Here is a 22,651-nt window from a genome sequence, read left to right on the forward strand (position 1 = left end):
CGGCAATTTAAGGTAAAAAATATAAAGTCCAAACAGTGCTGTCTAAGTGAGCTCGAGCTCCCTGGGCATCTGCGGTGCTGCAGGTCTCAGTCGTGTCCCCGTTTCAGTCCCTATTCGAGAGGACAAAGGGAAGGCCTGCTCCTCTTGGAGCTCTGAGGGGTCAGGGGCAGGGCCCCTGCCCTTCTCCCCTGTCCAGACTGCCCTACCTTTCCGGTTGCCTGGCCTGGCGTCTCGGGCACCTGCTGGCAGGGGAATCCGGTAGGCACCCCATATCAGCCAGAGGGAGGGTGTGGGCACACAACCTATTGGTGGGTGTGGTCTGTGCTCTCCTCCCCCACCCAGATGTGCAGGCCCTTGGTGAAAGGCCACCTTCTTGGGAGGGCCTCTACTTAGCCCAATTCATGTCTCCCCTCCGCCGGCCCTTGGCAGAGGTACGTGTGGGAAGGGGACATCAGGTCTTTTCGGGACGCAGCCTACTTGTCCCAGAGGGAGGCTGAGGACTTTTGCTGGTCCTGGATCCTGCCTGGAACCTGTCACCAACCAGGAGGACAGCCGAGCTTCCTGCCATCGCACTTTGGTGTCCGCCCGTGCCGAAAAACCGGGCTCCGTAATTTGTGCTTCTTTCTAATCCACCACACACTGAGGCTTTTGTAAAATACACCAAACAATGAATGGTTAGAGGAGTTAGCTATGAGCCAACTCAAGGTTGACAAAAATACCAGCCCTCCGCCCCACCCCCAGTGGTTTCGTATTACGTTCAGGAGACATCAAACCCTCGGTCAGCTTAGTCTCCTGTGCTCACCGAGTTGTGGGTGGCACCAGTTGGTGACCGGGCAGGTGCCAGTCACAGACCCCGCTTTGTGTGGCTTTAGGGTAGGACTGTTTCTCAGGTCTCAGGGATGTCAAAGGAGGCAGGAGGCTCAAGACTCAGCCAGCATGAGGCACATGCGAGCAGGACCAGCCTTCTTTCCCAAGCAGAGCCCTAGCTCTGGGAGCCGGGTGGGCAGAGGAATTACAGGCTGGATCAGAGTGCGGAGGAAATGCAGCCAGAGGGGCTTCTCTGTGGGGGTGGCCGGGCAGGCTCAGAGGGCCTTCTCTGCCCAGAAGGGTCATATCTCCACTTTCCCCCGACGAGCTCCCTCCCATGGGGTGACTCACATCATGGAGACCCCACATGTGTCAGACAGATTGTGCTCCGCAGCGTATTCAGAAGTCGATTGCAGGGCCTTCCATCTAAAGAGTCGCTGGGTGGACTTGAACCTCACACCTCTGGGTGAGCAACTGGGCACATAGACTATTTGTAGACCCCAGGGCCTCCGTTCCTAGATTAATCATTGGAAAGTTGACTGACTGGCTCTAACGTCCATCCCGAAGCAAAACTAGTCAAGGATAATTGGGAAATCTTTGAAAGTCAATCACATAAGGGGATGGGGGTGGGGGTGGGGGATTTCCTTCAAATAGATTGGGAAGCTAAAATGATTAAAATAATACTGTATTTGCATACATGTGAAAACATGCTGCTGTTGTTCTTTGCCATCAAGCTGATTTTGACTACTCCTGGCAACACTATGTGATGGGGCAGACTCTGCTCGGAGACACCACGTGAGCGGGGTAGACGCGTGGTGTTAGTGGGGTAGACATCATGTGAGTGGGGGAGGGGGGCAGACATCTCTGTGGGATGCTTCAGAAGCATCAGCCTTTGGGACACAGGTTTGTGGCGCTACTGTCTTTCTGGGTGCATTTGAACCACCAACTTTCAGGCAAGTAGCCTGTTTATCGGGTTATCATTTGCAATGCCCGGGGACTCCCTCTACAGAGATGCAAAAATGTGTGAGAAATAAAAACAGGCTGTTTATCCCATGTTATGAATACATATATGCCAAACCGGAACTTACTATATGGTCAGTGAAAGATGCCTGGCAGGGGAGTGCACTGCGCTTGTTCACGGCTCCGGAAGAGCAATGCTGGGGCTGCTAACAGAGAGCCTGGGATGGAGCTCGGCTCACAGGGAGGCCGAATTCTGATGAGCTGCTTTCCCGGCAGCCGCAGGTTGCCTGCCAAGGAGTGAGGACCCCGTTTCTGGAAGAACTGAAGCCTGGCAGGGCCAAGGCGGCCATAGCCCGGGGCCCTGCATGGGATCCAGACTTGGGGCGGGAAACCACGCAGGTATCAGCTCCGGTTTTGCACTGTGATGGAACCAGACCAGCACCTCCCCCTCTGCCACCCCCACAACCCCCGCCTGTCCCCAGGCCCTACCAGCCAGGATAAAATTGGTATCACTTGTATGAGTGACATGTTGTTTGTCTTCCAGCTTATGAGAAGCCTCTGAGTTATCTCAAGTTTTTCCTAAAACAACATTTTTCTCCATTTCTTAAAAAAAGAAAGAAAAAAGCCAGAAGAAAGAGATGATCTTATTTTATACAATATGCCTTCAGCCAGGGAGCAGAGCATCGGCAACTCTTCAGGGTTGCATAGCAACTGGCTTTTCAATCGATTTTTTGAGAACTGTTTTCATTCTAAACATTTCCTAAGCAATGGCAAGCAGCTTTGGGGGTGATCAGAGAGGGGCGGGCAGCATCGGGCAGGGGAGGGCTGGGTCAAGGCAAAGGGTGGGGCACTTGCTGAGATGTTTTTCAGCACGCCAGGTGACGGGTGAGAGAAAGTGAGTCTCTTAGTGGAAGCAGTCTCTTAGTGGAAGCAGGAGAAGAGGGGAGCTGGGCAGGGCCTGCTGAGGCCCACTGTCGGGCGTCTCAGGCCCTGGCCTCGCTGCTCTGGAAGCTTGCCAGCTGTCCTGTGTGGAGAGCCGCTGAGGTGCGGTCAGACAGCACTGGAGGGGATTCATAACAGCCCCGCCTGGTGGGAAGCTAGGAGGGAGGGTCTCGGGAAGGCTTCCTGTCACCTAGACCTGGTATAGGGACCTGGGGGAGACACGTGGCTTCACACCCCACCTCTCAGGGACAGCTCCTTCGCTGCCTGGGCATTTGGGTCTCAACCCACAACCTGATGGGGGAAAGCAGACAGCTGGTCTTCGACCATTGCTAGGGTTCATTCTCTGACCCAGACCCACCTGAGTCCAGAGAAGGACAAGGAACCCGGACACTGGCCTTGGGACACTTGCTCCACTGGGTTGTCCCTGCCTCTGGAGGTTTGTCCAAGGTAAGCCGGGGAAGGTTCGAGAAGAGAATGGCTGTGCTTGGACGGCCTCCCGTCAGGCTGGCCGGAAACAGCATGCCTCGGAGTCCGGGCATCTCAGGCGCAAGGCGAAGGAAGGAGTGCGCCTGCTGGCCCTCTCCCACCGGCCTGCCAGTGGGCGCTACTCTGAGAGATTGTGTGTCGCTGGAAGCTGTGCCACCGGTATGGTTCACCCATGGGAGACAGTGGCACCCGACCCAAGCCCTGGCACTCTGTTCACCTCCCAGGCATGCCGAAGCTGAGCAACGAGTGAGGAAGGCCAGAGAAAGGATGGCTTTCATTTATGGTGTTGCTGAAGAATATGGCGCACCTGCGACGGCCTGCTGCAGAACAGACACACCTGTGTTGGAAGCCGGACAGCCAGAATGCCCCTTCGAACTGAGGGGGCGCAACTCCTTTTCAGGGGCTGGGACATGCTTTTAGAAGGGACCAGTCCCTGGAGAAGGACATCCTGGTTGGTACAGTAGGAAGTCCGTGGACAAGAGGAAGACCCTTGATGAGACGGTGATTGCACGGTGATTGCAACCATGGACGGAACCAGACAATTGCTGACAGGGCAGCTTCAGCTCACACCGAACTCGCTGCCATCAAGTCCGTGCTGACTCATAGCGACCCCCTGTGGGGTTCCGACCCTGTACCTGACAGCCTGGTCTTTCTACCTCAGAGCTGCTGGGGGCTTCAAAGTGCTGACCACGTGGATCGCAGCCCAACATGTAACCACTACACTCCCCGGGCTCCTTGGGACAGCCTCCATGCTGTTTCTTTCTGCTATGCACGGGTTGCTCGGAGTCCGGACCCACTCCACAGCGTTGAACAAGAACTATGCAGAAAAAGACAGGCCTAGGAGAAAGGTGCGGCAAGCCCGGCGGCTTGAAGCCACCAGGTGCTCCGAGAAGGTATCTCCTACCAAGAGGCACGGTCTTGGAAAGCCACCGGGGCAGCTCTACCCTGCCCTAGAAGGTCCCTGTGAGTTGGCTTCAACTCAATGGCAGTGAGTTCAGTTGAAGGGAAGCTTGGAAATCCACTTGGTGAGTCAATGAAAATCTATGCTTCACCACGGGAGGTTGTCCGATATGGTGCCGGGAGATGAACCCCCAAGGTTGGAAGGCACTCAAAAGATAGTGGCGGCAACACGGGACTGTAGCAGACCCGTGACTGTGAAGATGGCATCTCCCTCTGTGCACAAGGTCATCACAGGTCCCCTCATGACAACAGGGCTGTCCCTGACTCGGGCTACATTCCCAGAATGCCTGCCATCATGAGAATGGAGCCACCCGCACGGTCTCCCACACTGAGGGCAAGTGTGGCAGGACACAGGCTGGAGGAACATAGACTGAGAGGCGCCACTCCCTCCCTGCTCAGCCTGGTCCTGCTGATTCTTGTAGACCATGAACAGGGTGTGGAACTTGCCTTGCCTCAGTAGCAAGATGTCTGTCCTGGCCCAGCACATCATGGCAGTGACCGCAGTGGGAAGGGGGTGAAGATGTCCTCTCTAGTGAGTGCTCCGTGGGTGGGGTGACCAACACCATCTGCGCCCTGGCACGGAGGACTCGCGTTATCCTCGCGGTTCTATCGAGCACTCACTAGGCTCACTCCCCTGGGATAGAGAGGGCATGGGCTCGGGGAGGGGGAGAGATCACCCCGGATCTTGCTCTGGGAGGGGTGGGCAGACACGATTGTTCAGGCATTTCCCTTGTCACTGGCTTGCACGTGGACCCTTTCGGAGGACTGCCGTTCTCAGCGGAGGGGGCAGAGGGAGGGAATGTGCAGCCTGAGGGCATCCGTTACTAGATGGAGACGTTATTAGCTGTCATAACTCAGAGGGAAGGTTGCTCTTGGCATCTGCTGCGTAGAGACCAGCGTGGCTGCCACACACGCTGCAGTGCATAGGACAGTGCCTACTTCAAAATCTCACCCAGCCTCGAGTGCCCATGTTAGCAACTTGGCAACCTGCCCCTCAAAGACCTGTGCCGATGGCCATGGCCTCTCAGGGGCCTGGGCTTTGCGTGTGCTATGGGCGATTGGGAGGGAGGGTCTGAGCAAGGCCCATCTCAGGCTGGGGCAGGTGAGAGGGTTTGGGTGGGGGCTGAAGCCAGGTCCCCTAGAGCAGAGGGAGCCAGGTCTCATGGGGACTGTAGTCCTACCTCCAGCTTTATCAGATCCCCAAAGCAGTGACAGAGATAGCAATGTCCATGGGGCCAACATATCTGTCGCCTTTCCTGGTCTGTCACAGATAGAAGCCCCCACCCCCACTCCCACCCCGGCCTCCTGGATCAGCGCTGCTGTGCCCATTGTGCAGATCACGAAGCCTGCACTCAGGGCCCTGAAGGTGACTTGTTCAAGGGCACAATGCAGATGAGAGGTTTTGCCTCCAGGGCCCTGGTGCTGCCCCAGTGAGTCTTCATCTGCCACCTGACATGGCTCTGGCAAACAGCAGGTTGGGGAGCCGGTTGGCCCTGGCTGGCGAGGCGGTCCAGTTGCCGATGTGGTTTCTGTGGAAACCAGCTGCCCTCGCCGTGATCCTGTCTCCTCCACTGAGGAGGGAAGCGCGTCGGCAATTCTGTTCAGTCAGTTGGGAGTAAACAATGGAAATGTCAGAGAACAGCATTTGGAACAGGACTCTTCACACAAGTCGTCATTGGGCACCTGCTCATTCTGGGAGTGGAGTAAGGGCGCTCTCCTCCCATCCACCCAACACGCTGAACGGACCCCATTTTGTTCCCACAACTCCAAGAACACTGGAAAGGAACATGCTTTGCATCGTCTGTCGATGCCCAGACTGCCATTTTTGATGTGGTAGAAATCAAAAGGGGCAAAACTCTTTGGGGAAAGGTTACTCACTGAAGCGGAATTAATCCTCACATGAAGCCACCCTATAGCACAAGGTAGAGCTGCTCCCATGGGCTTCTGAGAATCTAACTCTTTATGGAAATAAAAAGCCTGATCTTTCGAGGAGCAGCTGGTGGTTCCGAACTACTGACTTCTGTAGTTAGCAGAGCAATGCTTAACCACTACGCCACCAAGTCTTCTTGGAGAATGGTTAGAGGGAATAGAAACAGTGCCTTTAAATGGAAGGGACGTTGGGAATCAATCGCTTCACATTTTTATATTTGGGCTTAATAAATATTTCTATAGTTTTGTAGTAATACCTGTGGGTTAATTCCGGCATATAAGGTGGGACCACAAAGGCCATGTTTCTGAGGTCTTAGATCCCCTGGCCCAGACCCACTCTGGGGAGCTACCTAGGAATTTTCCAAGGCCTCAGGCACTGCATTCTTGTGACAGCAGCGCCCCCTGGTGGCCGTCAGAACTCTGACCACTCCTGTCCCTCTCCTCACTCAGGAACAGCGGCCTCAGGGATCTGGAAGACTGTTGATTGATTTCCAACTTCTGCCCCCTCTCCACTTTCTAGCAGTGGGACTTTGAAAAGTCCACTCACTTCTAGACTTCCTCTGAAAGTTGCTATCTTGGTTGTGTGATTTTGCGTTTTCAGCTTCATAGGGTTTCCTGGTGGGGTAGTGGTTATGCTTTGGGCTGCGATTCTCATGGTTGGCAGTTTGAAACAACCAGCAGCTCCCTGGAAGAAAGACTGGGCTTTCTACTCATTCCCATAAGCAGTTACACTCACAGAAACCCAGAAGGCGTCGCTATGAGTCAGCCTTGACTCAAGGGCAGTGAGTTTGGAATACGGTTTCCTAGGATGGCACAGTGAGGTAAGTGGTGAGCTATGAACTGTAAAGTCCACGGGTCAAATCCACCAGCCACTACAGGCTCAGAAATCCTCTGGGGGAAGTTCTGCTCGGTCCTTTAGGATCACTGTGTTTCAGAATTGTCTGGGAGGCAATGGGTTGGTTTTGTATTGTTTTGTGAATCTTTATGGGCGCAAATCACTCTGTCTTTTCCATCCTGGATGCTGGTGGATTTGACAGCTGGTGGATTCAAACCAATGTTTATCCTTTTTGTCAGCAGCTGAGTGCTCAACTGTTCCTCATCTGGAAGATAAAGACCTCCTAGCTCTTAAATAAGGATCTGTCAGGGTCAGTTCATGCTGGTCCGCCCTTTCCAGTCACCTCCCTGGGACCATTGGAATATTCCACCACCAACTCCCTGCCAGGAGCCTTCCCTGCCTCCAAAGGCCCTGGGGCCTTGTGTCTCTCTCCCTACTACAGCCTGGCCCCTCTCTCTGTGTGTGCTCATTCATTCATGTATTCAAGCATATCTTCCTTTCTTCTGTGACGAGTGTGAGTTCCGCACAGGCAGGGACAACCGTGGTTTGCGTGTGCACCAAGTCAGAGATTGGACTAAATAAACTATAGATAAAACTCCAAAGCCAAACTCACTGCCATTGAATTAAGTCTGACTCACAGCAACCCTCCAAGGACAAGTTGGAATAGCCCCTTACAGAACCTGCAGAGCTGGCTGGTGGTTTTGAACTGCTGACCTTGTGCTTAAGCAACCCAATGCATAACCATGACACCACCAGGGCTCCACACACAACTAGATGTTTATATCTATTTAGGGCCTTCAACAAGTTCCTGAAGTACTTCTAGGAACTTTTCACTTCATTTTCCACGAACCTTTTGAAGCCCCTCTTGTGTATGCAGTACATTTTATAAAGATAGCATCTTCTCTAGGAATATGCAAAATAAGCCCGAGAGAATGAAAGAAGTGCTGCTGAGCCCCAGGGCTGGGCCAGGCCCGCCTGGGACCCAGAGACAGACTCAGTGGACACCTGACCTCCAGGAGCTTGAAGTTCAGCAGACTCAGAGTCCAGTGGGAATGACAGATGGGTAAACACTAGGGTGACTGAATCATGGGGACAGGAACGGAGACAGGGTAGCTTACAGCAGGGGCCACAGAGGTGGAGTGGAGGGGCTTGGCACTGGACACAGACTGACTACATGCCCCCTACCCTCCTACCCCCGCTTGCTGCTGCCCTCACCCAGGTCCTTCCCCACACCCCAAACACACACACCCCATAACCTCTGGTTTTTCCCTGTGGGCCCATGTGGGTTGGCCAGACCCTTGAGAGTCTGGGCCCCTCAGGATTCCCACTTACTCTGGCCCAGGTTTTTCCAGCCTGTGGGAAAAGTCCAGCCAAGACCCTCCTGACCCCAAGGTGAAAGGCCACTGAGCCCTGACCTCCTTAAAGCCTTTGGGCCTGCTTTCTGTGCCCCAGGATTAGGTCACTTGGCTCTTCACACGTGTCCTAGACTCCTGCAGCCAGGACCAGCTAAAGAGAGCTCGAACACAAACCCTCCAGGCCCGGGTCGAAGGGGCTGAGCTGGGCGCTCACTCGATGAGGAAAGCCACCATTTGAAGATAGGCCAGTGTGCATGGCCACCCAGCATGCCCACGAGATTCCTACACACTTACGAGTGGGTAGGCCCGTTGGGTGAGGGGCTATGAAAGACCAATAAGGGACAGCCTGGACCCTGGGCTCTGAGACACTTGGACAATGGAGAAGTCACATCATAATGGGATCTTGGGCAGCAGAACCATGGGGATGCTGGCAGAGCCCACTGTGGGGTCAAGGTCGCCAGTCTGGTGCCCCCAGAGGGTCAGCCTCTGGGGAAAACCCAACTACAACCATGTTTCAGACCAACCATCCACAGTCCGGAGTACAAGATTGCAGGGCTACCTTATGTGGGGTCCCTTTTGCTGGGTGGTGGGGAAGTGGGAATCCTTGGAGCTATTTTCACTGTGAGGAATCTGGTCTTCAGAGCCCAGCATTGCTCAAGCGCTAAGGAATGGCCCAACCTCAGGGTGAGGAAAGGCCTCCCACAGTTACCACCAGGAGCAGTGTACCCCCCCCCCCACTGGAGTTTGTTCTGGAAACCTGCCTCCAGCAGGTCCACTCTGCGGCCAGCCAGCTTGTTAGATCAGTGGCTGGCTGCGTGCCCAGCCCAGGAGTACTGCTTCCCCAGGAACACCATGGACTGGCATCTTCCACAGAATGGGGAGAAGACTCACATCACATATACATTCTAGATAGGACTCATACAATACACCCTCGCGCAGGTGAGAATGCCTGGAGTGGCAGAGAAAAAGACTTTCCTGAGACTCCATGGACACTGGCGCCACGGAGGAACAGGGAACGAGGCAGGAAGAATGCAGATGATCAAAATGGACGGAGCATACAATTTTTTTTAAGTCAAAACAGACAATTTTCCGATTGTGTAATGTTTCTTCACTACTGAAGAAGATTTCTACATACGTGTCAGGAGTCTTTTCCATGATGAGGAAAACTCCCATCCATGCGGTGCACTGTAGTATATGGTGGATTCGGGAGCCCCGGCAGCCCGGGGTCCATCTGAAGGGCCAGTCTATCTACAGCTCGGCCAGGTGACACCCCTTAGGATGCTGAGGAGCAGGGAAAGGTTGAGTGACCAGGCCTGAGCGAACCCCAGTGGAGACTGTCAGGACAGTGTCCCTCCATCTGGACAGCAGCAGGGAGGCCCCAGGAAATGCCTGCGAAGACCCTTAGGGCAGGACGTCTTGAGTAGGTTCTCTGTAACTGGATCCTGGAAAATGGAACTACCTTGAGCAATAGGGCCTGCTCAGCCCTTTCCCTGTCCATATCTGGGCCTTAAACCCCAAACCAGCTTCCATCCTAGACCCCAGATCTCCTGCCAAGTACACTTGGAATGTCTGCCGGGGAATCCCTGTGTGCGAGGAGTCCTAAGGTGCATGCAGACATCGTGGGAGGCTGGGGGCCGCGCTCATGAAGCGGCAGGAGTAGGTGGAGGAGCAGAGGCCCTGGGTGGCAGAGGGCAAGAACTAGCGGGAGGGGGTTCTCTGCGATGCTGCCTTCAGTCTTTTGGAGCCTCTGCCCCATTGGCCTGACTTGGGTCTCCAGGCAGCCCTTGGCTGGCAGTGGGGGTGGTGGGAGGGAAGAGGCAGAGCACCTGTATGGATCACTCAGAAGGATGGCACCTGACACATAGAGAGAAGCTCCCCAGAGCACAAACGACAAGCTCTTGCCTGTAAGGTAAGCTAGTCAGGGAGACGGTCCTCATGACTATGCCCCAAGTATCGCAAGACACACATTTCTCCCTATAATCTTGGGGTGCTGCCCACCCACCCTCTTCTGCTTTGCTACCCACGACCTCTATCCTCCCCCACCCTCAGCCCTGGCACCTCTTCTACTCACCTCCTCTGCTGTCCTCGTGGTCCCGATTCTCCATCAGCCGTGCCTCCATTCATTTCAGCCACCACAGTGGCTTCTTCCCGCCCACCACCACCCACCCCCACCGACGGCAAAGCTCACCTGCACTCGACTGTCAGGACGGACTTGGACTCTAAGCATCAGAGTCGGCACCAAGCTGGTCCCTAGCTGAGGTCAGACAGGCTTCCTCTTTCCATCTTCCCCATGTACTCCGGCAGCAGCCTCTTCCCCATGGCGCCCTCTCGAAGGAGTTCACTACTTCCTCTCAATGGCCCCAAACCTCCCAGTCCCTAGCTGCTGCAACAGGTTTAAGGCAAGCGAGAAGGACATAAATGGGAGATGATAAAGAAAGAAATGCGGACGATAAGATGCAGGAGGGTCCCCCCCTCAGACTCCTACATATCCTAGATGATTCTCTTTTATCCAGATAAGACCTGCTTACATCACAAAGATGACTCACTGACCCTTCAGAGAAATATTCACTCTCAAGTCAGGGGGAGGACTTCGGTGTTAGCAGGTGTGCTATGTATGGCTCCAGGGCCAAGTTCACATCACCTCTCCAGGCACCAGTGGGTGTGTGGGGCTACACGCTCGTTGGCTTTTTCTGAAGCTCCTCTCAGTGGGCTCAGCTGCCAGTCTTGACTGGCCCAGATCCCGGCCAGCAGACTTGGGGTATCTCTGTCTCTGACTGAGGTATCAATCACTTCTTCCCAGTGGGCACCCTCTGTTATGCAGACAACTTTCTCTCCCACTTCCCTGACTCAAACTCAGGTACTGGGCAGACCCTGTGGGATACTTTTAACCCACTTGGCTCAAGTTCTCTTGCCACCAAGAGTCACATCTCCGGGCTGTGATTTCGGCCACTGTCTCTGGACTTCTCCCTGCTGATATTTGAGCAGCTTCAGCTGGGTCAGGGTTCCCGCTGCCCCGGGCCTGCTTGTGGCCTCCTCTGCTTCTGGTGCTGTCTCAGGTGTCTGTGTGTCACAGCTCTTTATCCATGCACAGTTTGTCAAATCACATCTGGAAGGTTCTCACTGCAAGGTCCCATGTTCCGAAGGAGGTGGGCTTCTCCAGGATCTTGTCAACCAGGAGACTCCAACAGAGGCCTGTTTCAGGGTTCCAGACTCGTAGCTAGACTTAAAAACAAAACAACTCCTGACTGTGAATTGGACGAAGGTTCATAGAGCAGACCATCAGTTTCACACGCAACAATTCACACACATGTTGTTTCCTCTCATTCATTTCCATTCCTCCCTCCTCCTGCATTTTTCCCTGGGCCCATGCTGCCCTTCTGAGGTTACAGGGCTGATTATTCTAAGGCAGCATCGCCACACCTGTTAGCGATCTAAAGGAGCCCTGGTGGCATAGTGAATTGTGGGTTGGGCTGCTAACTGCAAAGCCAGCATTTCAAATCCACTAGCTGCTCCCTGGGAGGAAGAGGAGGCTGTCTGCTCCAGTAAAGATTTGCAGCCTTAGAAACTCAAAGGGCCAGTTCTACCTGCCCTGTAGAATTTCAATGATGAGTCTGAGTAGACTCAATGGCAGTGGGCGAGCTTTACAGACCTAGCTATAGTTTGGCGCCACTGTGAGTGAGTTCTGATCCAGACCTGGAGGGTGACTAAGTTTGGATGGTTCCTCTGATCTGCATGTGACCAGTAAGCCTGGTTTCTTTTATTATTTTGAGTTTTGCTCCACAGCTTTCCCCTGCTCTGCCCAGGACCTTGTAATGCGATCCCTGCCAGAGCACTTGGCAGTGCTAGCTGGGCACCAGCTAGTTCTTCACGTCTCAGGATTGTGGGGATCCATTAGTCCATTGTACTCACCATTCCCATGTGGCTTTCCATCTTCTTTTCCTTTTTTTTATTTTCTCCTCTGGATTGTTTATCCAGCCTATCTTCTCTGGATAGACCTGCAGAGATAATAATATGCACAAAAACAAGACAGCAAAACAAAGTAGCAAACAACAAAAATGACCAAAAAAAGAAAAGCCTGTAAATAGTTCAAGGTCTGTTTCTTGAACTTTAGGAGTGTTTTCCGGTAAAGTCTGATAGGGCGCCAAGCCTTGCCCCACAGTCTATTTTTGGTGTTTCTTGGGGACTTTGTTGCTCTGTTCCCCTTGCTGTTCTGTTGCACGCCCTTAGTGTTTTGCCTCGGTGTGGTGGGATCAGATCGGGCACAATTCCCACACTGTGTCTCCAGTGTTGTCCCTCATAGGGCTATGGGTCAGTGAGGGATATCATGTCTCATAGTGAGGCCGGTCATATGTTCTTCTCTGTGGATTTGCTGCTTTGGGTGGGAATATCATCCTCAAGGCTTGGTGGGCCGGGATGTGCTCCACTCTCTTCCTCTCCCTTCATTTGCTCCTGTGTGCTCTGATCAGACATGTATGTCCCTCTCCCTGAGCTGTAGCTTCAGTGCTGTCCTCTGAAGTAAATTCTTCTGCGGGGAGGGGGGACTGTCTTTCCCTTTTCATCACTCTTCTTTCCTCTCAACGGGGAGAGACAAATCGTTGCACCTCAGATGACTGTTCACACGCTTTGAAGACCTCAGTCACTACACACCAAAGTAAAGTGTACAGCATTGTCATTGTAACTATGTTATGCCAACTGACTGTGGTGTTCCCTATGAATATTTATATATACATACATATATACATAGAAATACCATTTCTCATCTATTTCAAGGTACAGCCCCACTAGCTGGCTTAGAGCCCAACCAATCCACTGAACTGGAACTCTGTTCAACCAATTTACTAGGAAATGTCAATCAACTCAGGCTTTGTCAGTTACTGGACCAGACTGATCAAGTGTCCATCAACTCAGGAAATTCCCTCCCAAGTGTCCCTACCCCCATAAGGTCACATAGGGAAATTCTTTGCATCCCAGCGAAAATTCTTTCTAAAATGCACATGAAACCATGGACCTGTCATTGACCCTATGTGTGGTTAACAGATTAGAGACCTGGAGACCAGAAGGCTCCTGCAAACCCCCAAACCATCATGAGTGCTTCAGACTCAGCAGAAATGAGGGGCGTGGGTTCCTTACAGTTCTGGTGAGATAGGCCAGATCCTTGAAGGCATTTGGAGATCTGCAGAGAATGAGGAAGTGCAAACAAGTCCCACATCTCCGAACTGGTAGGCGCTCACACCTTGTAGGCCGTGATGGGGTGAGTCCCTGGGTGCCCACACAAGCATTAACAGAATTCTCTTCCTTGATTGCATAGGGTGCCTCACGTCTGGGACCCCGATTCTCTCTGAGTCCAACACATGGTCGTCATATTCTGAGGTCACACCTCCCCTAGGATCCCCTTCCTCTAAAGCCTCGTCTGTCTCTGCCTGTGCCTTTCCGAGCCCCCTCTTTCGTCCCTCACTCAGGGGGACCACATCGAGTCTCTTTGGAAGTCACAAACTGGGAAAGGATCCTTGATCATTCTGACCTCAGCCCTGCCGTCCACATCCCCTTTGGGTCAGAGAACTCAAATGGCAATTTGCCTTTTTGGAATCGGCGAAGGAAAAACAAAGTGAGAACAAAAACGCAAATCAATATTTCAATAAATTATCCTGCCACAGCAACAAGCTTCCTTTGGCTGCCAAGGGAGTGGCTGGGAACCAATAGGAACCCAACATCTGGTGTCTGGGATTGGTGAGACGATTGCCAATTGTTGGGTTCTCTCGAGAAAGAAGGGATGAAGAGTCTGGCCTTTGGGGTGGTGACCTGGGGAACGAATTTGGCCTCAGTTTGGTCCACACAATTTCTTTTCTTAATTTAAGCCAGAATTTACTATTAAATAGGCTTATTTTTCAAAGAATGTAAGTATGTAAATGTATTTAATGTGGTGTTTAATGTAGATTTAAAGCTTGGCTTGAAACATTAAACCTGACATCCCCTAGCTGAGCACGAGTTGTCCTCTTTATCTGCTCAGGGGGCACCCAGTTTACTGCAGACCTCACCACTCCTTATTGCCCCATCTTTTTTTTTTACCCCAAACAAGAAAATATTTCTCTGTGTCTTGTCCCTTCAAGCCTGGAAAAATAAAAACCTTACACTACTTACCATCTATCCAACCCACTGATTTACACCACCTGACACACACAGCCCTGTTGGCATTCAGGTTGGCAATGCCCTCAACTGCGCTTCCCTCATGCCACCCCTGCAGAAGGCGCGAGTTCTCAACCAGCTTCAGCCTGGCGTCTGCCTCTGACATTGCTCCCCAATGAATAAACTGACTCCTGCTCGCTGGTCCTGATAAGTCAGGTATGACTATCTGGTGGAAATCTTAAGAAAAAAATTTTTGTAATAGTAGTAAAATATATATAACAAAACATTTGCTAACGCAATCGTTTTGACATGTATAATACAGTGGATTGAGTATGTTCAACACATTATGCAGCCATTACCATTATCTGACTCCAAATTATTCCACCACCCGTAGCATAAACTCTCCCATCCACCCACCCTCCAAGTCCTGGTAACCATGCATATACTCTGGTCTCTCTCCATTTAGTATGTGTTCTCTTGTTTCTTTCATATGATGTCTTCAAGGTTCATGTATGTAGTAGCATCTATCAGAAGCTCGTTATCTTTGTGATGGAGTGCGTGTGTGTATTATGTGGGCTCTCTGGAGTAACATTCCAGTGGATGCGTGTGTTATGTGGGCTCTCTGGAGCAACATTCCAGTGGATGCGTGTGTTATGTGGGCTCTCTGGAGTAACATTCCAGTGGATGCGGACTCATGGACTACAGTTTGCTTAGCCATCCATCTGATCATGGATGTTTCAGTCGCTTCCACTTTTTGACGATCATGAATGGTGTTGTGATAAACATGGGTGTGGAAGCTTGAATTCCTGCTTTGAATTCTTTGGAGTACAGACCTAGAACTACACCTGCTAGCTCCTCTGGTAGTTTAATGTTTTGACAAACCACCAAACTGCTTCCCTGGTGGGACTCACTTGACTCCTCCTTACAGACTTGGCCAGACTTTTCTCCCACTTGTATGGGACAGATCCTTTGTCCCTTGGAGTCTAGCCACGGTCTCCCACCTTCCCGAAAGTGCCTTCCCCTGGGGTTTCTGTGATCCCCTGCTCTTTGTATATCTTCTTTGCCATATCTGCATTCATTGTATTATTTTCTGTAAGTCTCTTCAAACAAGATACACACATTGTTCCTGCCTCCTCTGGTTTGCACACCATTTCAGGATTTCCATCTCCCCTCTCCTGGGTGCTCCCAGACGGTGAACTTTGAGAGTGGGGATCCACATCATATTTGCTTCTTGTCCCAGGACGTGCACAGAGTAGGCACCTAATGAACACGCATATGGAACCCTGACATAGGATGTGGGTGGGGTGGGGTGACGTAAATGGGCCACTTGATTCTTTAGTTGAACTCGGACTTCCCCCCCTACACATCCCCTGTTTCGAACGCAAACTCATGAGGTGTGTGTGCGACCAAGGAACATTTCCTTCCATTCTTCCACAAGAATGGAGCCAAGTGAGAGGTGAGAGTGATGGACATGGGCGCCGTGTACCCAAAGGATGGAGACTGAAAACTGCTTCCAGCTGGCCAACCAGATGTGAGCCCCCTTTTTCTACCTCTCCCTTCCCCCACTGCAGTCCATGAGCCTCATCGAGATTGGGAATCCCTCTCAGAGTCTGGAGAATGTCTGTCGCTGGGCCTACCTCCAGCAGAAGCCGGACACGGGCCATGATGAATACCACGACCACGCCATCTTCCTCACCCGGCAGGACTTCGGACCTTCAGGCATGCAAGGTGAGCATTGCCCTGCAGGACACAGACAGGGAAGCAGGGCAGCCATCAGCCTGAGAGGGGGCCTGGCAGCTTTGATCCTGGCCAGGGCTGGTTCCAAGGCAGAGAGCTTCCTTCATTTGCTCATCAGAGGAGGGGTGTGGGTAAGTGCTGGTGAGCTGGCTCTAAAAACTATCTGTCCTTTCCCCCAGCAAACAGCCCCTCCTCTAGGCAGACAGGGAAGAACAGGCGTTCCATCCACAGGGAGGGATTTCTGCAGCTGGCTTTCTGTGTGTCTGAATCTCCCAGTTTTTAGAACACAAATTTGGAAACGTTGACAACTTTCAAACTTTTGGAGATTTATAACATAAAAATCAAAACCACATGTAGCAAACAGATCAAAAGGGGGTAAAAATGATAAGTTTTCAATCATGGTTGAAGATTTTAACATACCTCTCTCTCAGTAACTGATGGAATAACAGATTTAAAGTATCAGTAAACTACAGATTTTAGCAATACTATGATGCAAATTGTCCTAAATGATGCATACAGAATACCATATAGGGTGATTGGTTAGTACACACTTTACTAGTACACATGTGAAATATACCAAAACAGACTACCCGTGGGGCATAAGGAAAATCTCAATGAAATGTAAGCAGTTGAAATTAAGAACAAAGTATTAAAATGTAAGGATCAAAAAAGAGGAAATCAAACTCTCATTTGAAGAGGATATTATTTTGTACTTAGAAATATTAAGTAATATGATCAAAGTTGCTGGATATAAATTCAATGTAATAAAATATAAATTGTAACAACCAAAATGAAACTGAACTTTAAAAATCAGGACCTTTTAGAATCCAAGGAAATGAAAATAAGTCTAAAAAATAAATCTGCAAAATCTAGACCAGAAAACAATAAAAGATTCCTGAGAGAAATGATGAAACATTTTATGAAAAAAGATGGACTACTGTACAGATATCAATTATTCTCAACTGTAAAGTGCACTAAAATTTTCAGCAGGATATTTTGAGGATATTGATAAGCTAACTCTAATATTTATATAGAAATGCAATAGAGCAAAAATAGGCAACAGTAATTGAACAAGACCAACTTAATCAGTACTGTCAAAATATAACAGTTACAGAGTATAATTTTGATAAAAGAATTGACACATATATCATTAGAATGGAATACAGAATTGAACCTCTTCATGTATTTACTACAAAAGATTTTCTCCAAAGCTGGCACTTCAGAGTAGATGGAAAGACGGTGTTTTTAATAATGGTGCTGAGACAACGGAACATCCAAATGGCAAGTGGATTTTATATCTAAGCATGACAAGTAAAATAATAAAACTTAGGGGAGATAATACAAGTCATTTTCTCCATGTTCTCAGAGATTTTTTTTTAAACAAAAAGCATTAACCATGCTGGAAATGACTGATAAACTGTACCACATGAACATAAAAACCTCTGTTAATTAAAGGTGACATTAGGCACTTGGAGAAAAGATCCATAGTCCATACAGCTGATCCAGGAAATGCCTGGAATGTGGAAAGAAATCCTATAAGTCAACAATAATACATGTAAATAATAAAAAGCACATAGCTCATTAGAAAAATGGACAAGAGATCTTATTGGACTCTCAGCAAAATCTGAATCATCATTAACATGAAAAGGTGCTCAGCCTCCACAGTCACCATTGCTAATGCTGTCGAGCTGGCTCCTGACTCTCGGTGACCCATTGACAACAGAACCAAACTGTCCGGTGTCACCCGTGAGTCATTGAGGAATGGATCGTTGTGATTCATAGCATTTTCACTGTTGGTTTTTGGAAGTGCATCATCACCAGACCTTTCTCCTCAGTCTGTCTTAATTTGGAAGCATCACAGCCACACAAAACCCTCCACTGGCCGCCAAGTGGTAACTGCACGTGAGGCGTCAAGTCAGAATTGACTCCATAACTTCTGGTGGCTGGAAATTTAGGCCAGGTCTCCTGTATTCTACCAGTGAGCCACCACCAATAGCTCATCCAATAGTCATTGTTGATATTGTTGTGTGCTGTCCAGTGGATTCCAATTCATATCGACCCTATAGGACAGAATAGAACTGCCCCATAAAGTTCCCCAGCTACAGTCTTGAAGGGGGTAGATCTGATGGGGTTTTTCTCTCCCACTGATGTGCTGGTGGGTGCAAGCCTTTTGGGTACGCACTGAGTGGTTACCTTTTGTGACACTCCTTCCGTAATATTAGGGAAGCCCACGTAATAGGATGGTCAATTTTTTTAAATGAAAACACTAGGAAGATGTGAAGCAATGGTAACTCTGACATTAATATAAATTGTAACTACTATTTTGAAAAGTTGTCAGGCCTTATCTAGTAAAGCTGAAAAGGGGCCCTGGTGACTAAGCTGATGATTTGAACCCACGAACTTCTCCTTGGAAGAAAGATGAGGCAATTTGTTTCTGTAAAGATTTACTGTTTTGGAAGCTCAAGAGAGCAATTTTACTCTGCCCCATAGTGTCACACCAGCCCCTTTGCTGGAGAAGGATGACAGGATCTTAGACGTTTACAGCTCTGGAACCCTGGCTGGGGCTGCTACAAGTGTGGCTTCTGGTGGGCAATCTTAGTCATAAAACATCACTGTTGTCCCTTTCACTGCTGTTGTTGCTCTTTTGCAACACCAGCAGCATCACACCAGTGGATCACACACTGATGCTTTTATGATGGGGGTGGGTGCAGTGGAGGACGGGGTCTCCATTTCCCTGAAGACCCCAGAGCAGAACAACCACTTGACAAGCTCCACTCCTGTAATGGACCACCTTGGGCTTTTTAAATTCAGGAACGAGCTGAAGTGGGGCTGGAGGGGCAGTGCTGTTCTGTGGAACAGAAAAGCCATGATGCTTTTCTAGAAAGACGCCTTCCTTACAGATGTGGAAAAGTAGCCAGAGCTTAGCAGACATTAACCAGACTAAAACAAAAAGTCCAGCATGTAAAAGGAGGACTGATAAGGAAAACAAGAAAAAACTGAGAGGCTAAAAGGGAACTTTTTTAAAAAAACATTTTATTAGGGCCTCATACAACTCTTATCTCAATCCATACATATACATACATCACTTGTATAAAGCACATCCGTACATTCATTGCCCTAATCACTCTCAAAGCATTTGCTCTCCACTTAAGCCCTCTGCATCAGGTCCTCGAAAGGGAACTTTAAAAAAAGTAGTATTCTCAGAAATCCTTGAGAAAGGATGTCCATCCAATCAGAACAAAAGGGCAAAGAGTTGTTATGAAATGAATGGTGTATGGGAGCTGGCTGCCCTGCAGGGTTAATGTCACTGAGGTCTATGTGAAAAACATCCCTGCTAAGTTAGCAACTGTTGTGTTATCTAGAACACTGAACAAAAAGAGACGATAGGCGAAATAAAAGCTATAGTCAACAGCCTCTTGCCTCTCTCAATTTGGAGAAGGAGGACAAAAGCTTAATTCTCAGGACAAAAACAGGAGATGTACAGGTTCAATGCAAGGAGGTACAACATCTGTCTAATAATGAGTGAAAAGCAATGCTGTTGAAAACAAAAATAAAATTAAATGAGAGTGAAGAAGATAAAGAAAGTATATAGACACTTTGTAAAATCTTCAGATCATAAAGACTCAGGGAGATGAATGGAAAATATTTTCACTGAGACACACAGATGGACAATTTCTAAGTTTTGATCTTGCACACCGATGCAAGAACAGTTACAGTAAACCCCATGAAAGCCAGGAACTCTTCGGATAGGGCAAGATATGACAAAATAACAATGTATAAATTACCAAGGGCACATGAGGGAGGGGGGAGCGGGGAGGGAGGGGAAAAAAAAGAGGACCTGATGCAAAGGGCTTAAGTGGAGAGCAAGTGCTTTGAGAATGATTGGGGCAGGGAATGTGCGGATGTGCTTTATACAATTGATGTATGTATATGTATGGATTGTGATAAGAGTTGTATGAGCCCCTAATAAAATGTTTAAAAAAAAGAAAGCCAGGAACTGTGTAAGGCAGAAAACCTATCAGATAGGGCAAAGTCAAAATAGTTCCCACTAAAATCAACGGTCAAAAGGGAGTTGGGATTTCACCCTGTCAAAGGCAGAGCACTTGTACAACCCAGAAAACCAAGGCGGCTCTCACAAGACACCGCTCCATGGCTCCACTCTATTCTGCAATGTCAGGACTACTTTCATAGACAGATTTTCTTGTTTGCTCCGAGGGGAAACCCAAGCCAAACTCACTGCCATCAAGTTGGTGCCGTCTCACGGAGACCATATAGGACAGGGTAGAACTGCCCCTGTGAGTTCTCAAGGCTGTGACTCCATACGGAAGTAGAGGCCCCATCTTTCTCCCACGGAGTTGCTGGTGGTTTTGAACTGCTGGCCTTGCAATTAACAGCCCCACAAAGAACCACTACACCACCAGGACTCCTCCCAAGGGTGAAAAATCATAATTGAATAATGGCGTTTGGTACAGACAAGCCCAGACAGCAGCACAGCCCCATCGCAGAGGTCCTCCTCTATGTTCCACTGAACCAACGACCTGGGGGCTCAGCAAAGGTTCTGAGGGGAGTGGGGCTAGCTTTGGGATTCCTGGGTGTGGGGCTCCCCACTTGACCGACTTTTAGGAAACAGTAGCCGGTTGCTGGGAGTGGTCTCCAACAATGGCACCTGAGTGTGTTCTCCTCGAACTGCCCCACAGAGTTTCAGCCTTTCCCCCGACACACCTCTGGCTGGACTCAAACTGCCCACTTTTCAGTGGGCAAACACCAGGCCCCCAAGGAGATCCTAGACTAAGAACCCAGGCCCTCTTTGGCACAGAAGGTTCTCGTCACCAAACTGTGGTGTGTACTCATTCATTCAGTCCAAGTTGCTTCCATCTGCTTAGACGGGTATGGCGACCAGTGTTCAGGCCCAGCCTCTGGGTTTCCTCCGTTTTATGTGAGGTTTTGGGTCCTGACTTTCAGCCCCTCTGCTTCCCGCATCTGTGGGAAGGCGGCCTCTAAAGCATCCCTGGCTTCTTCCCGTTGGGACCAGTCCCAGCTCACCACACCACCACATGTACTTCAAGAACCCTTTCTCCCCTTCCTTCTGTGGAATGTCCCAGATCGCCCCCGAGTCCTCCCCTCCTGCTTGCTTCCATTTCCATCTACTCCCCTTGGCCAGATCATGGGTGACAAAACCCATAGTGGGTCCTCACCCTCGTGAATTCAGTGTCCTCCAGAGGACACCGGATGGGGTGTTGGATCCTTGGCATCTTATATCAGAAGCCTGGCTGCTAACTGCCCTTCTCTCCACATGTCCACACTCCATGGGCACTTGGTTCAATCCCAGCCTCTTCCCAGCAGAGATTCATTGAGGGCTGATGTCAAGCAGCCCCCTGACTTGTGGGGGCCCCTGCATGACAGAAAGAAGCCCTGCTTGGTCTTGTACCATCAGCCTCGATCAGTTGCAGATTGAACCAGGGTGAGCCACAGGTTGTTTTTTAGAAGTAAGTCACCAGGCCTTTCTTGTTTGTCCATCTTAGTCTGGAAGCTTCCCTGAGACTTGATCAGCATCATTGCAACACACAACACACAAATCTTAACTGACAAATGGGTGGGAACTGCGTTTGTTTTTTTTTTAAACCACAAAAACATGGCCATCCTCCACTCAAGCACTTACTCAATGCAAGAACCCTTTGTTCTAATAAATTGGCATTCCATGATGCACACCTTCCTGGCATGATTGCTGAAGAAAAATGTGTGCATACGAAAATGTGAAGAAAGCTGACAGTGCCCGGCTACCAAAAAAGATATAGCGTCTGGGGTCTTAAAGACTTGAAGATAAACAAGCGGCCATCTAGCTGAGAAGCATCAAAGCCCACATGGAGGAAGCACACCAGCTTGGTTGAACACGAGGTGTAGAAGAGACCAGTTGTCAGACCTCAAAAGCTAAAAACCATATCAGTGGGTGCTCACCTTCCTGACACAACTACTGAATACAAATGTGTGCATAAGCAAATGCGGTGAAGAATGTTAATGGTGCCCGGCTATCAAAAGATATAGCATCTAGGGTCTTAAAAGCTTGAAGATAAACAAGTGGCCATCTAGCTGAGAAGCATCAAGGTCCACAGGAAGAAGCAAACAAGCCTGTCTGACCAAGAAGGTGAAGAAGGGACCAGTTATCAGACATCAAAGAGCTAAAAACCATATCGGTGGGTGCCCACCTCCCTGATACGATCAATGAAGACAAACGGGTGCATAAGCAAATGTGGTGAAAAAAGCTGATGGTGCCCAGCTATCAAAAGATATAGCATCTAGGGTCTTAAAGTCTCGAAGATAAACAAATGGCCACATAGCTCAGAAGCAACAAAGCCCACATGGAAGAAACACACCAGCCTGTGTGACCATGAGCTGTCGAAGGGATCAGGTATCAAGCATCAAGGAACATAAAATCATATCATTGAAAATGTGGGTGAGTGCAGAGTGGAGACTCAAAGCCCAGTGGTAGCCAACCGGACACCCCTTGATGAGGGGTTGT

The 22,651-nt window shown here is 49.8% G+C and overlaps 1 protein-coding gene across 1 annotated transcript in view; it reads left to right on the plus strand.

Annotated features, from left to right (window-relative positions):
- The window catches only part of ADAMTS2 (ADAM metallopeptidase with thrombospondin type 1 motif 2), a 335,165-nt gene that overhangs the window by 244,628 nt on the left and 67,886 nt on the right, over positions 1–22,651 (plus strand). Inside the window, exon 6 of the mRNA XM_075542120.1 lies at positions 15,969–16,125. Within this exon, the coding sequence (XP_075398235.1) occupies positions 15,969–16,125 (157 nt within the window). The remainder of the gene's footprint in view (positions 1–15,968; positions 16,126–22,651) is intronic.

This window comes from Tenrec ecaudatus, chromosome 2 (genome assembly GCF_050624435.1).
Source record: "Tenrec ecaudatus isolate mTenEca1 chromosome 2, mTenEca1.hap1, whole genome shotgun sequence".
In the NCBI taxonomy this organism is placed as follows: domain Eukaryota; kingdom Metazoa; phylum Chordata; class Mammalia; order Afrosoricida; family Tenrecidae; genus Tenrec; species Tenrec ecaudatus.